The sequence below is a fragment of the Primulina tabacum genome, chromosome 5 (assembly GCF_025594145.1).
Source record: "Primulina tabacum isolate GXHZ01 chromosome 5, ASM2559414v2, whole genome shotgun sequence".
Taxonomy (NCBI): domain Eukaryota; kingdom Viridiplantae; phylum Streptophyta; class Magnoliopsida; order Lamiales; family Gesneriaceae; genus Primulina; species Primulina tabacum.
In genome coordinates, this window is record NC_134554.1 from 7,759,194 (window position 1) to 7,779,876 (window position 20,683).

At 36.2% G+C, this 20,683-nt stretch overlaps 2 protein-coding genes and 1 long non-coding RNA gene across 3 annotated transcripts; 2 read left to right on the forward strand and 1 right to left on the reverse strand.

The window, feature by feature from the left end:
- Nucleotides 1–2,518: 2,518 nt before the first annotated feature.
- On the forward strand, nt 2,519–3,404 carry LOC142544685 (uncharacterized). Its single transcript, XR_012820078.1, has 2 exons — nt 2,519–2,842; nt 3,006–3,404. It is a non-coding gene; the product is annotated as an uncharacterized LOC142544685 (long non-coding RNA).
- Nucleotides 3,405–5,606: 2,202 nt separating this feature from the next.
- LOC142546115 (serine/threonine-protein kinase VPS15-like) lies at nt 5,607–15,234 on the forward strand. The gene is made up of 11 exons (XM_075653633.1): nt 5,607–6,117; nt 6,698–6,820; nt 6,917–6,962; nt 7,052–7,212; nt 8,510–8,589; nt 9,445–9,550; nt 9,816–9,992; nt 10,070–13,237; nt 13,732–13,979; nt 14,086–14,185; nt 14,785–15,234. The coding sequence occupies exons 1-11, from the start codon at nt 5,845–5,847 to the stop codon at nt 14,959–14,961; spliced, it is 4,659 nt and encodes a 1,552-aa protein (XP_075509748.1). The 5' UTR covers nt 5,607–5,844; the 3' UTR covers nt 14,962–15,234.
- A 124-nt stretch (nt 15,235–15,358) lies between these two features.
- On the reverse strand, nt 15,359–19,619 carry LOC142546116 (putative glutamate carboxypeptidase LAMP1). Its single transcript, XM_075653634.1, has 12 exons — nt 18,494–19,619; nt 18,248–18,315; nt 17,919–18,000; nt 17,723–17,815; nt 17,483–17,635; nt 17,320–17,388; nt 17,035–17,122; nt 16,564–16,647; nt 16,392–16,480; nt 16,187–16,303; nt 15,976–16,119; nt 15,359–15,792 (listed from the first exon to the last, which is right to left on the reverse strand). The coding sequence occupies exons 1-12, from the start codon at nt 19,439–19,441 to the stop codon at nt 15,610–15,612; spliced, it is 2,118 nt and encodes a 705-aa protein (XP_075509749.1). The 5' UTR covers nt 19,442–19,619; the 3' UTR covers nt 15,359–15,609.
- Nucleotides 19,620–20,683: the final 1,064 nt, after the last annotated feature.

The following is a 20,683-nucleotide window of genomic DNA, read 5'->3' on the forward strand; positions in this document are numbered from 1 at the left end:
CCTTCTCACAATGCATTTAAGTGGAAGGATAAAAGTACATTAGTATCTGGCTGCATGCACTGCATTTATAGATATTAATTTTTTTTTTTGTTAAATTATATTTGGGAAAACTTTTAGAAATTATATTAAAATTATGATAAGTAGAAAATAAATAATATCTCGTTCCTTAAGGTTAGGCTTGTTTTTTATTTTTATTTTTTTAAAGGATTTTATTGTTTAATTTCTCGTATAAATGTGTAACAACTCTTTGATAATTTTAGGTCTATCCAGATATTTATTCACCACTAGATTGCTTAGGCCATCTCCAATCCATATCCTCTATTTTTCATCATCTATCCTCTAAAATAGAGATCCGTGATCTCTATTTTTAAAAACTTTCTCCAACCCACATCCTCTAAAAATATTACAACATACTCCATTTCTTTTTTTTTTTTCATTTTCAAAAACACACACATATAATTATATAATTACATTATGTATTATATAACCGAACTCAATTAATTCGATAAACATAATACAATAAAAAATCGACGTTTAACTTTATTGTTGTTTGTGTTTTTTAAATTGTTGGTGATGTCTTTTAATTGTTTGTGATGTCATTTAGTATTGTCTACTGGTTATCATCTAAAAAAATCGCATGTTTATCAAGTTAAATAAATTAAATGGACAATAAGTGTTTCTAATAAATTATGTTATTAATTTTTGTGATCATTATCTTGTTAATTATTTTCATTTCATGATTATTATAAACAATATACTTATAATTAATTCATGAAAATAATAAAACAATTAAAATAAATTAACTAAGTATAAAAATTATTTAACATTAAAATTACTTAATTAAATAATTTAAAATATAAAATTATAAAATGGAGCAAAACAAATACATAAAAATACAAAAAGATTATTTTGCAAGTTATTTTTCATTTTATTTACGTATATCCTTTTCAAATGAGTAAATGACGGCTTGCACAAAAAAACTCTTGGTTTGATTATATGAACTCATATCGAGGGGAGGGATATTAGGTTCGAACTCCCCCACCTCCATTATAGAAACAATAAATAAATAATTAACACTAGTTATTTTCCTAGCTTAGAAAAATTGATCGAGTCGTGTTATGTTGATCTTTTTTTTTTTACAGTTTTTTTATGAATATTTTTGTCTGATTTTAAGCAATACTCGATATTTCTATCTACTACAATAAAAGGATAAACCACAATTCAAAGTCCAATTAGTGTTTATTTCGAGTTCAAATTGACCAGCAAGGGACTCGCTGGCATAATCTTGAAACTGTGGATTGCCTAAGCCAAAGTCTGCCTCGTGTCATAACTTTGTGGGGACAAAAGATGCGGGAGATGGTGACCTTATTCTGCCCAAAGTGCAAAGGTAAAGGCATCGGTGACTCGGATACGGATGTATTCAAACCCACATACCTTATCCTCTTCCTTGTACAATGTGAAAGATGAGCAATTTCAAGCCAAAACAATGCCTCCAATTTCTCAATAGGACCGAAACAAAGGTGTTTTATGGATAATGAAATGAATATTGCTTATAAATGTATATGAAATTAAAATATTGTGTGTATTAGAAAACAGTGTTGTGCTCTGGTGTTGTCAATACGAGCACACAAAATACAACGAAAATTGATTATTTAACACACACGTAAATTTTTAATAAATAAATATCAGATTTAAATTATGCACAAATACGAATACTTGTGCAATGCCTCGTGACAAAAATTTCACTAGAAAAATATGTCAATCGTTTACACAAAAATAATACTAGTGATAATAACAAAATTGAATTCTTTGACACTCTAAGGATTTAAAACATGCATCAAAAACTCAAAGTAAATACTAAATGCATGAAACAAAGCATGTATTGCTCAAAACAAACGAAACCACTCTTCGATCAACTCTCTGCGTCAGTGTTGTTCTTCGAGTGTTGGCAGCACCAATCCACAATACGGAAAATATGTTAATTAATCAGACAAAGGCTTCACACGGAAATCTCCAATACCGAACTTATGCAAGTTCAGCAAATCCTATGCAGCAATGTCGTTAATTTTTCTTTTTAAAAATCTCGTCTCTCAATGTTTTCTCTATATAGATCTTTTTCTCTTTCCTCGATATCTTTACATAGATAATCAAATTATACAAACAAGTAAAACCAAGAGTTTATTAGGAATAAAACTCCATTTTTAACTAAGATGTTGTATCTTAGGGATAAGTTCCTAAATTAAAACATGTGGAATAAATCCCAAGAATAAAATTTATCTAGAAATAAATCTTATCATCTCATCAATTTAAATTAATTTAAAAATACAAAATTCTAATATTTTTATTTAGAAAGAATATAGGTTAAATAAGAATATTCTTTTCAGATAATAACAATGTACAATACATAAAAAATGCGCACACCTAATCATACCCCTCAAACCCACTCATTATTAGCCACATATACATCCACTTGCACCCCATTTCCCATTGTGTGTATATATATATATGTATACTCCCCAAACATGACATTATTTTATGTGACATAAAGGGACTTATCCTCAAAATAACCATCACTCTTCAATCTTGGGCTTCGACATTCTTGTGGGTTCTTTTCAATGGGCGAAGAAACGAAGAATTTTCAAGAAATGGGATCGAAGAAGTCGGATCAGTATAGTGGATCAATGGAGTCGTCTTTCTCTTCCATGAATGATTCGGTTGAGTCATCTTCCTCCTTATCCTCCAAGCTAGCAGATGATGCATCATCCCCATCTTCCTCCGATTCGTCCCCTCGACTAGGGCCTCTTTTCGAGTTGGCTGAGCTCATGTCCCAACTCCCTGTCAAGTAAGCAATCTTAATTACACTAAATTATAATTTACTTATTGAACAATGAAAATTAGAAAGGAGATGTATAACAAGGTGTAACAGATTATTTCTTCCCAGATAAAGAATGTTATGTGTGCTTTTAGCCAAGCTTACGTTATTCTCAAAAACTTTATTTATTTAGGAGGGGTCTGTCCAAGTATTACCATGGGAAGTCGCAAACTTTCGGGTCATTAGCAAGTGCGAAGAGACTAGAAGATCTTGCAAAGAAGGAGAGCTCTTATATCGAAAGAATGAAGTCGTGTAAGAGCTACGGGGGGAATTTGAATCACCACAAATTTGGTCCCAAGGCGACCATAACAAAGAAGTGCCCTAGACCATCATTTTCTCCTTCTTTGGGTACTAAAGGTGGCGCCAGTTTGGTCATCAATTGTAAAAATTGATCGCCACGTTTGTTTGTTTGTTTTTTATTTTATTTTTTTTTTCATTTGAGTCAAACAATATTTTGAAGGGTTTTTGCTAATATATTTCCCTTTTGTAATGGCACTTGTGCTTTTAAGGCGTGAAAAGGAAAAATTCGGTAGATATTGATTTGAATATCGCATAAGTTGAGAATTAGTTTTGCGTTCAACTTTGTGGCAACAATCAGACCGAAAATTTAAATATTACACGAGACTCTATCTTTATACATGTAGATATATGAGTAGATTTTTCGTGAGACGGTTTCACGAATCTTTATCTGTGAGACGGGTTAATCATTCCGATATTCACAATAAAAATAATATTTTTAACATAAAAAGTAATATTTTTTTATGTATGACCCAAATAAAATATATGTCTAACAAAATACGACCTGTAAGATCGTCTCACACAAGTTTTTGCTTAGATATATATAACATCTATGAAAATTTCGGTACTAGCATGTGAATGTATCAATTATTAGAAGATAACGAATATATAAAACGATCTCATAAATTTATATTCACAAAATGAATTGATTTGATTTGATTTATATTTAAAATAAAAAATAATAAATCTGGCATAAAAATATGAATAGTATTATATATAAAATATTTGTTTAATAAAATTAGTTTATAAGATAACTCTCTGATAAGAATTTATTCATCTTATTCACATTGTCACCGCCAGATATTCCATTAAACTATATTATAACGAACACGTTTCATCTACCTTGTGATGCTATTACCCTGACTTGGCATGAAATATTAATAAAATATAAAAATAATTAATTCTTAGTTCTTATCCATCCTTACCGTTCAAGTCCTAATCGGTCACGTGACCGCCACCCCACCATTTCCACTATATAATCTAATCTAAATAATTCAGACCAAATTGATCCAAGAAAGATGAAGAACACCAGCAAGAGTGTCGAACCGGTGATCAATCCCAACGGCCCGGGGCCGAAGAAAGACCGCAAATCTGTCGCCGGCAAGAACGGATCCCCCAAGAAAGGTGGCCACGGCGGCAAATTCACGTGGGTGGGCGACGGTTACTCCCCGGCCGAGCTCGGATTGGCGGATAAGGAAGCAGTTACCATGGATGCTAACGATCCCAACGTCGAAGATCGCGAGGTGGTTGATTCTACTCCGCCCGCGACCTGATCTTTGGATCGCCCGCCCGTTTTGTGTATATAGGTCTTAATAAGTCGAATTTGTTCGGGGCTTGTTTCTTCTTGTTTAGTTCGCTGTAATTAATCTCACATTTTTGCTTGATTAAAATGTGGAATGGATTCTGCGGTGTTATCGTTTCGTTGTGATCTGTTGTTACTGCCATTATACCACGCAACATCAGGTTCAGTAGTGAAAATTGTTCTGTTGCATGTGAAGCTTCATTGGAGCAATTACTGGTGGGCAATGGCACATAAAAACAACAAATGTAGCTTGTTGAAAATATTCGATTGAATGACCAGCATATATCACATCGAAGAGGGAATATATCATTTTTTCAGATGCATATGGTTAAAACATAAAAGAATAGATTTTTTGTAAGATGATTTTACGAATTTTTATCTATAAGATGGTCAGTCTTATCGATATTTACATTAAACAATAATAATTTTTTATGGATGACTCAAATAAAAGATTTGTCTCGTAAAATACGATCTCATCTAAATTTTTGTAACATAAAATCATTTGATGGGCAGGAACCTAGGAAGATATATCGGTTGACTCTACCTATTAGATACCATTTGTCGTTGCATAAACCTAGAGGTTTAAGTTTCGCAAAAATTTGTTAACCTTTAAAAATGATGGATAAATTTTTTAGTAAATTTTGTAAAATTTGATTTCAGACTCTTGTAAAATTTTTTTCAAAACTTTTACATACGATTTATAAAAAATTACATAAAATTCTATGATTTTGTAATTTATTAAGATTATGATTTTTTTGAACTAACATTTGAGCCTTAATAATTTTTCAATTTAAATAATTTTTATTTACGTATCGATATGATTTACAAAGATCATGACAAAATAAATAATAAATTATTGTAATTAAATATATATTTGTCTTTAGGTAAACATTTGTTACATAGAAAAATACATGTTGTAATTCATGTTTTTTCGTGTTATCTCTATTCTATTTTATAAAAGTAGAGCATATGATAAAAATCGTCAAACAATGACACTAAAATTGTTTTTTTATCAAAATTATAATGTAATCATTCGCTATTTTTTAATTATATTTTGAATTATAAAAAATATTATACAAACACGCAACGCATATATACATACATCAGTGTACTGGTATCCAATAAAGACTCAAGAGCAAATGGGTCGGATCAATGGTCCGGTTATGCCCGGAGTTCCCTAATTCAGGGTAGAACATTGCCGCAGAGCGGGCGATCGTAAATGATGGGCCGAGCTCTTTAATTGTTTGTCTTCACGGCCAAAAAACCTTCTTTTTTAAAATTCCAGAGCTTCGAAATTCTACTCCCGTGTCGATCAAATTTGACCCAATTCGAACCGTATGATTTGTGGAAAATAGAGAATTGAGGAGGGAAAATGGGGAATAAGATCGCGCGGACTACGCAGGCTTCGGCGACGGAGTATTACCTGCACGATTTGCCGTCTTCTTACAATTTGGTGTTGAAGGAAGTGTTGGGGAGGGGGCGTTTCCTCAAATCCATACTGTGCAAGCATGACGAGGGTTTGGTTCTAGTTAAGGTCTACTTCAAGAGAGGCGATTCCATCACTCTAAGAGACTACGAGCGCCGCCTTGCTCACATTCGAGATGTCTTTTCCAACCTTGATCACTCCCACGTTTGGCCCTTCCAGGTTAATCATCTACCCCATACCGTCTTTACGATTTTTTTTATTTGACGATAATAATTTTCATTGATTGTTGTTGGTGCTGCTGCTATGGTTCTTGTAATGAACGCAATGAATTGTATTACTCGAAGAGGATGGAGTACAGTTTTGGAGTAGTTTGAACTTTTTGTACTTGGCCTAATTGGATTCCGAAAATTGTTTACCCGAAGTGCCAATACCTCTGTTCTTTTGTTAGAATGGGGTAATTACGTACTTTGTATGGTTGCTGTCGAATTGAGCAATATGAAATTCAGTGTGGATGAACAATTATCATGAAAGCTATGAATAGTCATTTTCACAAAGGTTATACATGTGAGGAGTGTTCTGTGTCGTGTCTTCTTGTAGTGGTGTTGAAGAGATAATTTGTTTTGAATTTGTAGAATTAGTAATTTGACAAGTTATATCGTGAAATTTCAGTAAAGGTAAAGTTTATATCCCAAATGTTTCTCATTTTGGAGTTTTTAGTTGCATTGAATTTCATTGCTGCCATTAGTTCCTCAGGTTCCAAACAGTTAAAACTAATGCCATTTTTGGGTTCATTTTGCAGTTTTGGCTTGAAACAGATAAAGCTGCTTATTTATTGAGGCAATATTTCTTTAACAACCTTCATGATCGGTTGAGCACTCGACCTTTTCTCTCTCTTGTTGAAAAGAAATGGCTAGCATTTCAGGTTCATGTCTCTCTCTCAAATCTCTTTGATGCTGTAGGAGTTTGTGATTGTGCCAAAGATGTGCTCGTTTAGAAACTTGCTCAATGCATTTTGCAGTTGCTTTATGCTGTGAAACAAAGCCATGAGCATGGAGTATGTCATGGTGAGATGAACCCGAAAATTCAAAGTGCATAGCTGCAAGGTTTCTATTTTTCTTTTCACTTATTTTTTTGGTCAATGAATGTGCTGCAGGCGATATTAAGTGTGAGAATGTGCTGGTTACTTCCTGGAATTGGCTGTACCTTGCTGATTTCGCATCATTTAAGCCCACATATATTCCGCATGATGATCCTTCTGATTTTTCGTTTTTCTTTGATACTGGAGAAAGAAGGCGCTGTTATGTTGCACCCGAGGTTTGTTTTTTTTTTGTTATTTTGTTTCTTGGATCATTTCTGGTCATCTGTTGACGATGATAACCTTATAGACACATAGAACTTCAGACTATGTATAAATGCTTCAATGCCTGCATGCTGAACAATTCATAGTTAAGGGATTATATGTTTTAGTGGTTTGATGCAACGAGAATCTTGTTAAACTTTAGGTGTATTACTGTTTATTTCACTAAGAGACATATTCCATATGCAAGTGACAGTATCAACTCATGATCTTTCAAGTGCGGAAGCAGACGTGAGCATAACCAATTCACTTGTACCATTTGTTTATTTCTCGTGCCTTGAACCCTGTACAATAACTCCTGTTTGATGTCCTTAGTGAGATGAAAATCATCCTGTTGTCGATGAGTGGTATTTTATATTAATTTCATGAGATCTTGAACCTGCTATCTTGGCTTGTAGTTTTAGACTTCTTGCCTGTGGTTGTATGTGAATGTTGGATTCACATCCAACATGAGTATTATTAATATAATGTCAACTTGCATTCTATCTTATATCCTCTTTCCGCTCCTCTTTTTTTATCTTCTACCTGTTCATTTTCTGTTTTTACTTTTTAAACACAAAGTGCGCCTTATGTGCCATCTTTTTCTTGTCAAAGATTGCCCTTCCCCTCTGTCAAAGTACACCAATAGATTCTTACTACCATTTTATCAGTAAATTGTTCTGGTACTGAATTTCCTTAAAAGGGGGATTTTTTCTAAACGTCTTAGATTTTTGTTGTCGTTGATCTGGGTTTATACAAAATTTTCCAAATTTATTCTTCCTTTTTCCCTTGAATTGTATGAAATTAAGTTAAAATTGTGTAATCAATGTGAAGAATCTAGTGTGGCATCACCAATCCTCTTCAAAAATTGCCTTGACCTTTGCAAGACTTAGTTTTTTTCATCGACATTTAACTTTTTGTTTATTATAGACAGCACTATCGCAATCTATTATCTTAAGATCCTTTTAGGCACAAAAAAATGGGTTGATAATGCTATCATAATTCCGAATTCATTCCCATCCTGTTTTGTAAAATGGAGAGTGCACAACAATCTCATGAAATTTTAGGGGCTTCAGTCATCAGGAAATTGTAATGAAATCGACAATTTGATGCAATTGCGCAATGAAGTATCCATCATCTATCAGGAGATAAATTGAAAAAATAATATGGATCTCTGTGGGGTTTTATGCAGCTGTCATTGTATCTTCCCTTCTCTGATATTTGGAGGATTTTGTTTCACATACCATGGATAAAATAATACACTACATTTTTCAGAGGTTTTATGAGCACGGAGGCAAAATGCAAATGGCACAAGATGCACCTTTAACGCCAGCAATGGACATCTTTTCAGTAGGGTGAGAGTTTTATTGTTTGATGCGATAACCTTTGGTGAAATTCTCATCAGAGACATGATTAATTGCTTACATGGTACGATCAAGTGATCAAACATTTGAAGTACTCCTTTGTTAGTTGGATAAATCCATCTAGAGCATTTAAATCATGGATGGGAAATTATTTTCTTGAAGCTTTGACGTCTTGTTTGGCAATCCCTGTTCCATTTGACTAGCCTTTCCTATCTGAGAAAGTTGGACCAAAATGGTTTGAACCATCATTGTAATCTGTTGGGCTGTTTCCACGATGAAGTTAGTACTGATGACATGTTTTATTCAATTATAACTCAATGTGAATGGCATGTGATAGTATAGTATAAGCTGAAACACGCAGCTTTATTATTATTATTTTGATTCTGCAATGCCGGGTCTTCGCATTAGCCTGGTAAATACTGGTTATTTTTATCATATCTCAAGTGACTGCATTTGTTAACTTCATCGTTTTACAATTTGGATAGTATAAACAAAATCTATAAAATGATCACTGCAGACGGGAAGAATTTCAGAATACGTTCTCTATCAACTTTTGTCTGCTTTGAAAAGGGTTATCTAGTTACCCAATGCCTTCTTCTATCAGCCAATTCATTATTTTACTGGCTTGATTGTCTTTAAATTTTTTTTAAATTATTTTATGGATCATATGAGACATTTTTAGGAGGATTTATTATTCAAGAGCTGTTAGTTTCAGAATATATTTTTCACCATTATCTTGCCAGCATAACCACTTGAATTTAGTGTTTTTTTCATGTCACATTTTATTGAGTGGAAATTTATCATATTTGGTTTTAAATTCCTGAAGTTTTGAACTTTCTTTTTTAGGTGTGTGATTGCTGAGCTTTTTCTTGAAGGTCAACCATTGTTTGAGCTATCTCAACTTCTTGCATATCGAAGAGGACAGTATGACCCTAGCCAGCATCTGGAAAAGGTACCTTCTTATGCATATGGATCCCTTTCTAGTTAGTTTTCCGTTCGCTTTTTTTGGTTGTTTACTTTTACCTACTATCTGTCTTTGGCTAAAATTTGTCCAATAATTCTGCAAGTAACATCTCATCTTTAAGCGACAATAAACTATCAGAAACACTTTCTTGAATTGAATTCCCAGAATACTAAGATATTGTTTTGTTCTTTTCTATGACCGCAGTCTATTCCCAGAATACTAAGATATTGTTTTGTCTTCTCTATGACCGCAGATTCCAGATTCAGTAATTCGTAAAATGATTCTTCATATGATTCAATTGGATTCAGAGTCAAGACTGCCTGCTGAGAGCTACCTGCAGAACTATGCAGTAGTTGTATTTCCGACTTACTTTTCACCATTTCTTCACAAATTCTATTCCTTGTTAAATCCTCTGAGTTCTGATGCAAAGGTAAGGAACTTGGATGACGCTTTTGTATTGTTGATTAGCTGTCCTAGGTTTTTCAATTACAATTATTTCCGTTGCAGGTTCTAGCTTGTGAGACCTCGTTCCAAGAAATACTTAGGCAAATGATAGGCAATAGGACTGGCAATGATATAATCTCTTCTGTGGAAACTTTTCCAAGTGATATAAGTCAATTGCCGCAAGTGATAGATGCAAAACAGGATATCAGCAGGGCAACTAATTTTTCAAACAAAGGTGAAGAAACCAAGAAGAACTCAAGTCGTAATCATCTCGATCTTCTTGGGGATGTGAATAAGCTGCTCAGGGATGTGAAGCAAAACAATTGTCATTTTGGTATGAATCCAGTGCCAGATAGTGTGGTTAAGTCAGGTTATTCCCAAAATCAGAAGCAAAATGGATTGCAGCGACCTGGGGAGTTGATTCAAAGCATCTCCACTATATTCCAACGAAGTCACCTTCCCTTCTTGAAAAAGATTACAATGACTGATTCGACCTCAATGATATTGGATTATGACAATCAATCAGACACTTATGGAGTGCCTTTTGTTCCATTACCTAATGATATGATTAGCTGTGAGGGTATGGTACTGATTGCCTCGCTTCTTTGCTCGTGCGTTCGAAATGTCAAGGTCCCTTTTATACGGAGGGTTGCTGTCCTCCTGCTGAAATCTTGTTCTTTGTATATCGATGACGAAGATCGACTGCAACGTGTCCTTCCTTACATTATAGCTTTGTTTTCAGATTCAGCTGCAATTGTACGCTGTGCTGCCTTAGAGGCTTTGTGCGACATTCTTCCTCTAATCAGAGATTTTCCTCCCAGTGATGCCAAAATTTTTCCGGAATATATTCTTCCTATGCTTTCCATGCTTCCTGATGATTCCGAGGAAAGTGTTAGAATTTGTTATGCCAGCAATATATCTAAGCTTGCACTGACTTCTTATGGGTTCCTCATTCACTCAAAAAGCTTGACTGAGGCAGGGGTTCTTAATGAAGCAAGTTTATTGCAGAAGTCATTTATAACCAAAGGAAATTCTGATGAGCCACAGAGTGTGAGTGCTGATGTACAGCTTACACAGTTGAGAAAATCTATTTCAGAGGTCATTCAAGAACTTGTAATGGGTCCAAAGCAAACGCCTAACATTAGGAGAGCACTCTTGCATGAAATCGATAACCTTTGTTGGTTTTTGGGCCAGAAGCAGAGCAATGACTTCTTGCTGCCTATGCTCCCGGCTTTTTTGAATGATCGAGATGAGCAGCTAAGGGCTGTATTTTATGGGCAGATAGTATATGTCTGCTTTTTTGTTGGCCAGCGAAGTGTGGAGGAATATCTCTTACCTTACATTGAACAAGCGCTAAATGATGTAACCGAGTCAGTTATTGTCAATGCACTAGTTTGCTTAGCTATCTTGTGCAGAAGAAATTATTTACGGAAGAGGATCCTGCTTGAAATGATAGAGCGTGCTGTTCCTCTGTTATGCTATCCCAGTAAGTGGGTCAGGAGGTCAGCTGTCACCTTCATTGCATCATGTAGTGAGAACTTAGGAGCAATCGATTCATATGTGTTTATGGTCCCACTCATACGTCCTTTCTTACGTAGACAACCAGCATCTTTAGCCTCAGAAAAAGCTGTCCTCTCGTGTCTGAAGCCATCAGTCTCGAGAGAATTGTATTATCAAGTTTTAGAAAACACCAGAAGTTCAGACATGCTTGAGAGACAGAGAAAGATTTGGTACAGCACGTCATCACAAGCTAAGCAATTGGAAGATGTAGAATTGATCCAGAAAAACGTCAAGGATTTGGATCCAGTAAAGTGGTGGTCAGAGTCAAAACATGATGATATACACCATAACTTTATTGGTAACACAGGGGAACACATGGATTTAACTGATTCGGATGATAACAACAGTAAGTTCAAATCCATGGGACGATTAATACGAAATGATTCGAGCATGGAGGAAGACAGAGATCGTGTAGCCTCAGAAAAGTCTCAGTTGTCCGGATTTATGTCACCACAAATGAGTTGCATGAACAGCTTTATTGATAAATCATCAGAAAGCATACCTTTGTACTACTTTAAGATTGACAACAAGAGAACAGATAGCGCTACTCCTGCTGCATCTGCCTCTTCATTTCCTCAAAATTCTTTAGATTTTAGTTCTTCCTCCTTGCCTTGGATGGATCCAATAAATAAATCATTTAGTTTAGCCAGTACGATCCCAGCTCCTAAGCTAGTATCGGGATCAATTTATGTTGGTAATGGCCCTGCACAATTGCGGAGAGTGGTGCACGAAGTAGAAGACAGAGAAATTGATGAAACTACCTGTATTACTAGCAGATTTAATGAAGTGGGATTGTCTGATAGGACGACAAAGAGTTCTGCTGCAATAGAAAATCACTCTACAAATACTGAGGCTGCTGGACCATCCCCGCCAGCTTGGTCATCTACCGTTCCAGATTCAGGCTGGAGGCCTCGGGGTGTGTTGGTTGCACATCTCCAGGAGCACAAGTCTGCTGTCAATGATATTTCTATTTCCATGGACCAACATTTTTTTGTTAGTGCTTCTGAAGATTCTACTGTTAAGATATGGGATTGCAAGAAGCTGGAGAAGGACATCTCATTTAGGTCTAGGCTAACCTATTCATTGGGTGGTAGTCGAGCACTGTGTTGTGCTGTGCTTCGAGGTTCTATGCAAATTGTTGTTGGGGCAAGTGATGGGATGATACATTTATTTTCTGTTGATCACATCTCTAGAGGGCTTGGCAATGTTGTTGAAAATTATTCTGGTATCACTGATATTAAAAGGAATGGTTTTGGAGAAGGGGCTATACTAAGCCTTCTGAACTACTCTGCAGATGGAAGTACTGGCAAAACAATTCTATGCAGCACACAAAATTGTGGGATCCATCTCTGGGATACAAGAACAATCTCTCGTGCCTGGCGTACAAAAGTGCTTCCTGAGGAGGGCTATATATCTTCTCTGGCGGCAGACCCTTGTGGTAATTGGTTCATATCGGGATCATCAAGAGGTGTGCTGACTTTGTGGGATCTGAGATTCTGCATACCTGTTAACTCATGGCAATATTCTCCTGCATGCCCTATTGAAAAGATGTGTCTTTTTGTTCCTCCTACTGGTACGCCCTTGTCTGTGGCTACAAGACCATTGGTATATGTTGCGGCTGGGTGTAATGAAGTTTCACTTTGGAATGCAGAAAATGGAAGCCGCCACCAGGTACAGAATATTCTGTTGTCATATTTCCTGTTTTGTTGTATTTTCCCCTGTTTATTTCTCATTGCACAGCGCCATGATGTTGACACGTTAAAAGAAAAATTATTTCTTGTTACATGATATTTATTATTTTTGTGCAACTCTCATTTTATTATTCTTCTTTCTTTTATGATGCATGACTATGCTTCTGAGTGAGGCAATATTTAAATTGAGGTTTTGTAAAGTAACACTGCTATTTGTTTCGATTATGAAACTGAGAAACATGGGTGTATACCGTGTGTTTATTATGCCAGAAAGATCAAAATGTACATGGAGAAAAAAGTTGTATTGAGATGGTTACTTTTATTAGATCTGTCACCACTTGCCATGAGCATTATCTGGATTCTCCATATCATACATAAGAACTTCGAAAAGCTGTCATTACTTCCAGTGGTGAAATTTTAGCTAGGAACCTCTGACTAGTCAGTCTAGTATGGAATCATTACTCACTTTTGCAGGTGTTGAGGGCAGCAAACAATGAGAGTGAAGCTGAGAATTATGAGTCGTCATGGGCTCTCACTAGACCGTCTGCTAAGACCAACACTAAATCAGAATTGAGGCAGAATTTGAATTCGAAGTACAGGATCGATGAGCTGAATGAACCTCCCCCTCGTCTTCCTGGTATCCGTGCGTTGCTTCCATTACCTGGTGGAGATCTTTTAACTGGGGGAACTGACTTGAAGATACGCCGATGGAACCATTGCAGGTACTCATTTGTTTTCTTTTGCGATTGAGGTTTCTGTTTTTGTATTCCATTTACTTCTTATGTACAATTTTGCTCATCTTATGGATGGTACTGTTTGTATATGTAGCCCGGATAGGAGTTATTGTGTATGTGGACCATGTGTTAAAGGAGTTGGAAATGATGATTTTTATGAGACAAAATCTAGCTTTGGGGTGCAAGTTGTGCAGGTAATCAGCCGCTAAGATCTGCCTCTTATTTTCTGTTCCAGTTGGTATCGGTGCAATAAAAATTCTTTAAAACCTAAACAGGTCAGATATTTTTTGTAAGGGAATATACATCTTATTCTGGTGGATTTCCACTTGTACATCAGAACCAAGTTTGACAGAGCAAAAGCTGTGTGGGTTATTCATTATTTACATTATAAAGCCTATAGAAATACTCAACTCCAGTTTCTGTTCTTTGCTGCTAGTGGTGTAATTGAAGTGTTAAAAATCTGATTAAAAAAATCTTCTTTTGTGGGACTTGCAACTTGCTATGTCAGCTTTCCGAGTTTGTTGTGATATAACAGCAAGAAAGAATAGAGATTTGAAGTAAAGTCTGTATGGCACTTGTAATTTGTATGACTGTGGAACTTCCTTTGATGATGAGTCCTGAATACTTGAAACCCCTTAAAAGCCATCACCTGTTTTAAATAAATTATTTTGGCATGCCTTATTTTCTAAATCACATTGCAATTTTTTTCTTTGTTTAAAAGATGAAACATGTTATCTCCATATAGTCCATAAACATGTACTTATAGACTATTTTCTGGCGCAATTCCAAGCAGGAAGCAAAGAGACGACCACTGGCTACCAAATTGACTAGAAAAGCTATAATTGCTGCTGCCGCCACAGATTCTGCAGGGTGTCACCATGATTCTATCCTCTCTTTGGCTTCTGTGAAATTCAACCAGAGACTTCTGATATCAAGCAGTAGAGATGGAGCCATAAAGGTATGGAAGTAAGGGACCTTCACATTCGTACATTACTGGTTTTGTTGCACATATTTAGTTAGAATACAAGTAAAAATGTATTCATTAAGATATAGAAACTTATAGTCAAGTTCCTCGGATAATCAAGCCCTTGGGGGGCATCTCATTATAGCTTATTGTACAGTTTGCTTGGACTAAGTTATTATGCAATATGCGTTAGAAATTTTTTCCCAGGAGATAAAATGAACTGTTTATAATGTCTCTGTAAGCCTACTTGTTGGGTCCTTCGTTTCCAGTGTGTTCTGATTCTACTCTACAAATGGTGCATACATGCAATATATATATAAATATAGATATGTATGAACCATCACTGTGTGCACGGTTTGATGCATCATTTGTGGATTTGAATGTGTCATAATGAGATTTAAGATTTAAATTTCTTCTCTTCCAACTAAGCATTGGAAATTTTTTGTATAAATGTGGTGGACCAACCATACCATCACATCGAATGATCAAAATACCGAGTCCAAGTTCATAATTATTCTTAATTAAACATCTATGAACACAAATTATGCTCTGAACATGCAAGATATTAGTGCTGGTAACGAGTCATATCGAGCATTTTCCATTCGCCGTGATATATATACAGAAGGACCGAGCCAATTAGTATGCATCGAGCATTCATTTTAGTTCACCCTTGAGGCACAAGGAAGCTTGTGTAATGGCTCTTGCAACTCTCCAAATTTGATGTTGTACAGAACGCCATGAATCAGAAGTATTCAAGCTATTCGCCTTTTCAATTGCATCGTCTATCCCGGGAAAGGACTTCGAACCGTAATCATTATACTTTGATGGCGCATATATCTGAAATCAACCAAATGTAGAATTAGATATGACTCAGATATTCCCAATTCAGACAAACTAATTATAAAACTGTATATACAAAAACGCACACGTGTATGTGTGTGTATGTATAATAACCTTTAGCCTTTAGGTACTTGTATATTACACATATTGGTTCCTTAATATATATAGAATGAAACATACCAAATGTTTGTTCCACAATCTTCCAGGAATCCCCTCCCCATCTGTAAAAGCACGTTCTGTCATCATAAGTCGATCATTCAGCTCTCGAACTGAATTCTGGTTATCTTTCCGCATCCACGTCCAACCTTTTCTTCCTTGTAATGACTAAATAATGGCACAGTTCAGTTCGTCCAATTTTAAATGTAAATGCTGATTATAAAATAAGCATCACCTTTTTCTTGTCATTTATCTCTATGGCTGCTTTTTTCAGTTCATCTATAGACTTGAATAGGGGAGCAAGTGTGATATCTCTACCCGAAACATCACCTTGCAAATCCTCCACACTTTTCTGTTTCAATCATTTTCAAAATATTACGGTCATGTATTAGGTGTTTCTCTGACCATAAAAAATCAGTATGTGTAGTTCCGACACATACCTGAAGCTCAAGGGCGTAAAACAGATAATTAAAAGGTAAAATTTCCTCGTCAGCTAGCTTGAGCGCTATTAAACCCCAAAGACTTGCCACTGTTTGACCAATACAATCGGGGAATAAATAAAATCGGCTGGCATACTAAAGTTTGATGGTAAGAATAAAATGCACAACAAACCTGCTGTATGCCTCTGAAACAATGGATCGCCAAATTTCTTCATCCAAATGAAGTCATCATACATTGAATGGTAAACAGGGTAACCTGCAAGCGACAAGTTCTATCAACAAATAAGCAGACCCTATTCGTGCTTTTCATGGATCAGTCCATCTAAATGCTACTGATTGTGAGAAAGGTTATTCCAACATCCGTTTCCAATTATTTGATTATTGAGAACATATATGTTAGAATGGGAATACACACAACTGTCTGCGAATTTATTTTTCTGCTATTATATGATAACATTTCAAAGCTTGAATGAAATGAGACGAACTGATTTAAGTTCCATGAATTGCAGCCTTTCACAAGATTCTGTTTTTGTGGCCTTTTCTGTTTCATATTCTAAACCCATAGTCTTGCCTTACGTTTGAGGATGTCAACTGATCATTCAGACCATGTATGAATTGCTAGAGATGCTTAATTTTTACTTGCCTCCTCCAAAGGCTAAATCTGCAGATGGAACACCTATGTGTTGCACGAAGGCTGCATAATCTGATCCTCCACCTCCTAGTCTCCCAACCTTAAAGGATAACAAGAAGCGTCACATTTATAAAATAAACTAACATCTACATTTAGATCGTAACTTGTATGACCACATGCTCGTTACCATACCAAAAACTGTAGTTATTAGTAATATTTGTATTAAAATCTTAGAAACTAGAATGGCCCAAGCCCTATATTCGGTCATTTGGCAACATAGATCACCAAAGCACTTACCAAAGTACTTTTTGTCGAGTCAATCCAAGAATCGTAGATTGTTTGAGATGAGTTATCTGGATCTTGAACCTTCAAAAATGAGATTTTGAATGATAACTATGCTTCCATGTGCCGTTTTTTAATTGCTCACGGTAACAAACAGACTCTATCACCACATTAGTACCTGCTTAGCAGCTTGTATGATCAGTTCATCAAGCTGTGGAGTCGCAGATGCTTCAAATCCGGCTCCTGAAACTGCTACATCAACATTCAGGTAAGCAACAACCCTCGAGGCCAGCATTTGTCTATTCTCTTCAACCCATTCTGTGGATCCTATCTACGAACAGCAAATAAACTTACAATCTGTATTTACTTGATATATGGACTTAATAGCTTGTAGCATTTGAGAGAGAAAGAGAGAGACCAAGCCATACTCTTCAGCATCCCAATTGCATAATATTATCGTCCGTCTAGGTTTCCATCCTTTTTTCTGCAGCTTCTGCAGCCTTTCTGCGACCTAATAATTTGCATCAAACCAGTTCGGACGGTTATGCATGTACACGATGAAATTATTCACTTGTAAAAGGATTGTAGATGTATTCGCTTCAAGCTGTAATCACCTCAAGAAGGCATGCTGTGCCACTGTTAGGATCAGCAGCTCCAAAGGTCCATGCATCCCGATGATTGCCCAGAATGACATATCTAACAATGATAACAAATTTTGCGAGCGCAAAGAACTCGTTAAGGGAAGTATATTCATGTCTTGTACATCCCCCATTCTTTCTTCCTAGTTACATGTAATGTTTAGCATAACAAGGAATCTAACATGCACCAACAAGTATCAGGCTTTCAGCCATAATTAACGAAGAATCGTAGATTTAGCCTCACACGCAAGTAAGTTCCAGTTTCATAACAGATATATATAGGCATCATTCTGAAAAAAGTATACCTATCTGGTTCCTCAACTCCTTCAATGATCGCAATCACATTCTCAATAGTGCTTATAACTTGTTTCCCCTGCAAATCCAGGTAACATGCATTCAACCATTTGAAAATACACACATTTTCTTGATTAAAAAGATTTCAATTTAATGTTCAACGTTGTTGAATTCATCCCTAGTAAGAGCTAACCTAGCGACTCTAATCTTTTAAACTATCTAGCAGCTCGAAATGGCATGTGACAATTGTTGCTCACCTCATAAGTTAAGTTCAAAACTCCAGGTCCTGGCCCAACTCTATAAACAGGGGCACCTTCTCCTCCCTGCCAATCCTCATTCGCAACCATTCCACCAATCGACCTCATAAGCACATCCCCGGATTCCCAAGAAACCGGTAAAGACGGTATCAACGGCACGTCCCCAGATTTCTCCACCTCTTCATTTGTAATCCTCTCACACCACTCAGTACTAGGCCATCCCGGTGTAGTCGGATCCCCAACTCCACTATAAACTGATCCCACTTGAACCCCGCTAGGAGGCATCCATTTCTCATCAGGAAACCATTTTGCATCCCCTCCACCCCCACCATAATCCTTCCTATCTGTAAATATCACAACCCCAATGGCACCCGCTGCATACCCATTCTGAACTATGTCCCCTCTATATATCTTCCCATACCTCGCCAAAGCAATCCGACCCGAAACATTCACACCCATTGCTTGCAACGCCGCGTAGTCTTCCACCCGCCCGTAGTTAACGTACACCGCGAGCCCAACAGCGGTGCCTGATTTAGCAAAAGCGTGGAATGTGGGCGTGACTTGATCCGCCACATCCGCGTACGGGTCATCCTCGTAAATCTCTTGTTCCAGATTCAGCTCAACCGGTAAATCATGAATGGTGGGCGCTAGTGTTAGAGAACGGCGGACTGGGTAAGTCAAGGCGGTGTAATAAGGTCTTATATGGGCTCGAACGTCGTAGGACTTGAGGGTGGACACGACATAGGCGGCGGCTTCGGCGTTGGCGGCGGAGCCGGCGATATGGGGCCGTTTAGTGAGCATGTAAAGGTGGTTGGAGATTGATTCATTGCTTGAAAACGAAGAAGATAGGAAGAGGGAGTGGTAGAAAGATTTATGTGGGGCGAAGAAGAGGAAGCAAATGGAAGTGGCTATGGCTAATGAGCTCGAAACTATGGCGGTCCTAAACATAGTACAGAGTCAAAGGTTGTGGGAAAATGGTGGGTAGCTTGAAGAAGAAAGATCGTTGCAGATTTCTCAGTTGCTTTGATGGATTGGGGTCACTTTCGATCTTTCTTGGAATCTTTTTCGGGTGTGGATTGGCTTGATTGAGGTGTAGATTTCCATAGATACTTGTTTGTCTTCATGCATTAATTTGTTGATATATATATATTTTGCTTTTGTAATTGTCTCAATTTAATAGGTCATAGTTGGAAAATTGGAAGTTAGGAAAATGGCTTTGAGAATCTTTGGTGAAATAAACCATATAAATTACTTTCTCAATGCAAAAAAGTAAAATAATTTTTTCTAAAATGGTATTATCATATTACGTTGTAAAGTAAAATGGTATTTATTTATAGATATTTAGTATTATAAATATTTTCAAAATGGACAGATCCCAAACAAGATTTGGAGGATTCTGAAATCGTTAATTAGAAGATCGTCCATTCACTTTTTGTCCACCTCCAATAGCTGTTTGTATCGATGCTCAAGTCTTGAGAGATCATGTAAATGCTCGCATTGGAGGTTTGGTCGTAGATATCATTGATGTTCGAGATCATTAATGAATTTCTTCTCGTCTTTGCCGTCTCTCTAGCATTTTCCGATACGTCGTCCCATCATTTCTGGTTTTACCGAACATGCAAGTTCCGACAAGAAGAAGCTAGTCCCGATTCCTAGAAGTATCTCCCCAGAATTTTTGAAATAACTCTTTCTTACCATTTAAAATAATTATTTTTAATTGAATGAAAAACCACACATTAAAACTTAAATAATTATTGATTAAGTCTGTTATGAGATGTTTTCACGAATCTTTATCTGTAAGACAGGTCAACTTTACCGATATTCACAATAAAAAGTAACACTTTTAATATAAAAAATAATATTTTTCCATAGAAGAGATCTGTCTCACAAAATACGACTCGTAAGACTGTCTCACACAAATTTTTACCATAATTTTAAAGAAATGAAATGTGCATTGAATGATCATTTTCTCTCTGTTTTTCTATTAACCATTATACTCTCATTTTATTTTACTTTTTATGTTTAATAATCAAAGTATATATTTTATATAAGCTTTCAAAACTCAAATCTTACTACTATCTTCAAAAAAGCCCAATATTTGTCTCAAACATTTTGATTTGACCGAGCTAAATGCACAACAAATTAGCTACGCATGCATGGACTCCAAATTAAGTACCACTCCATTAATAT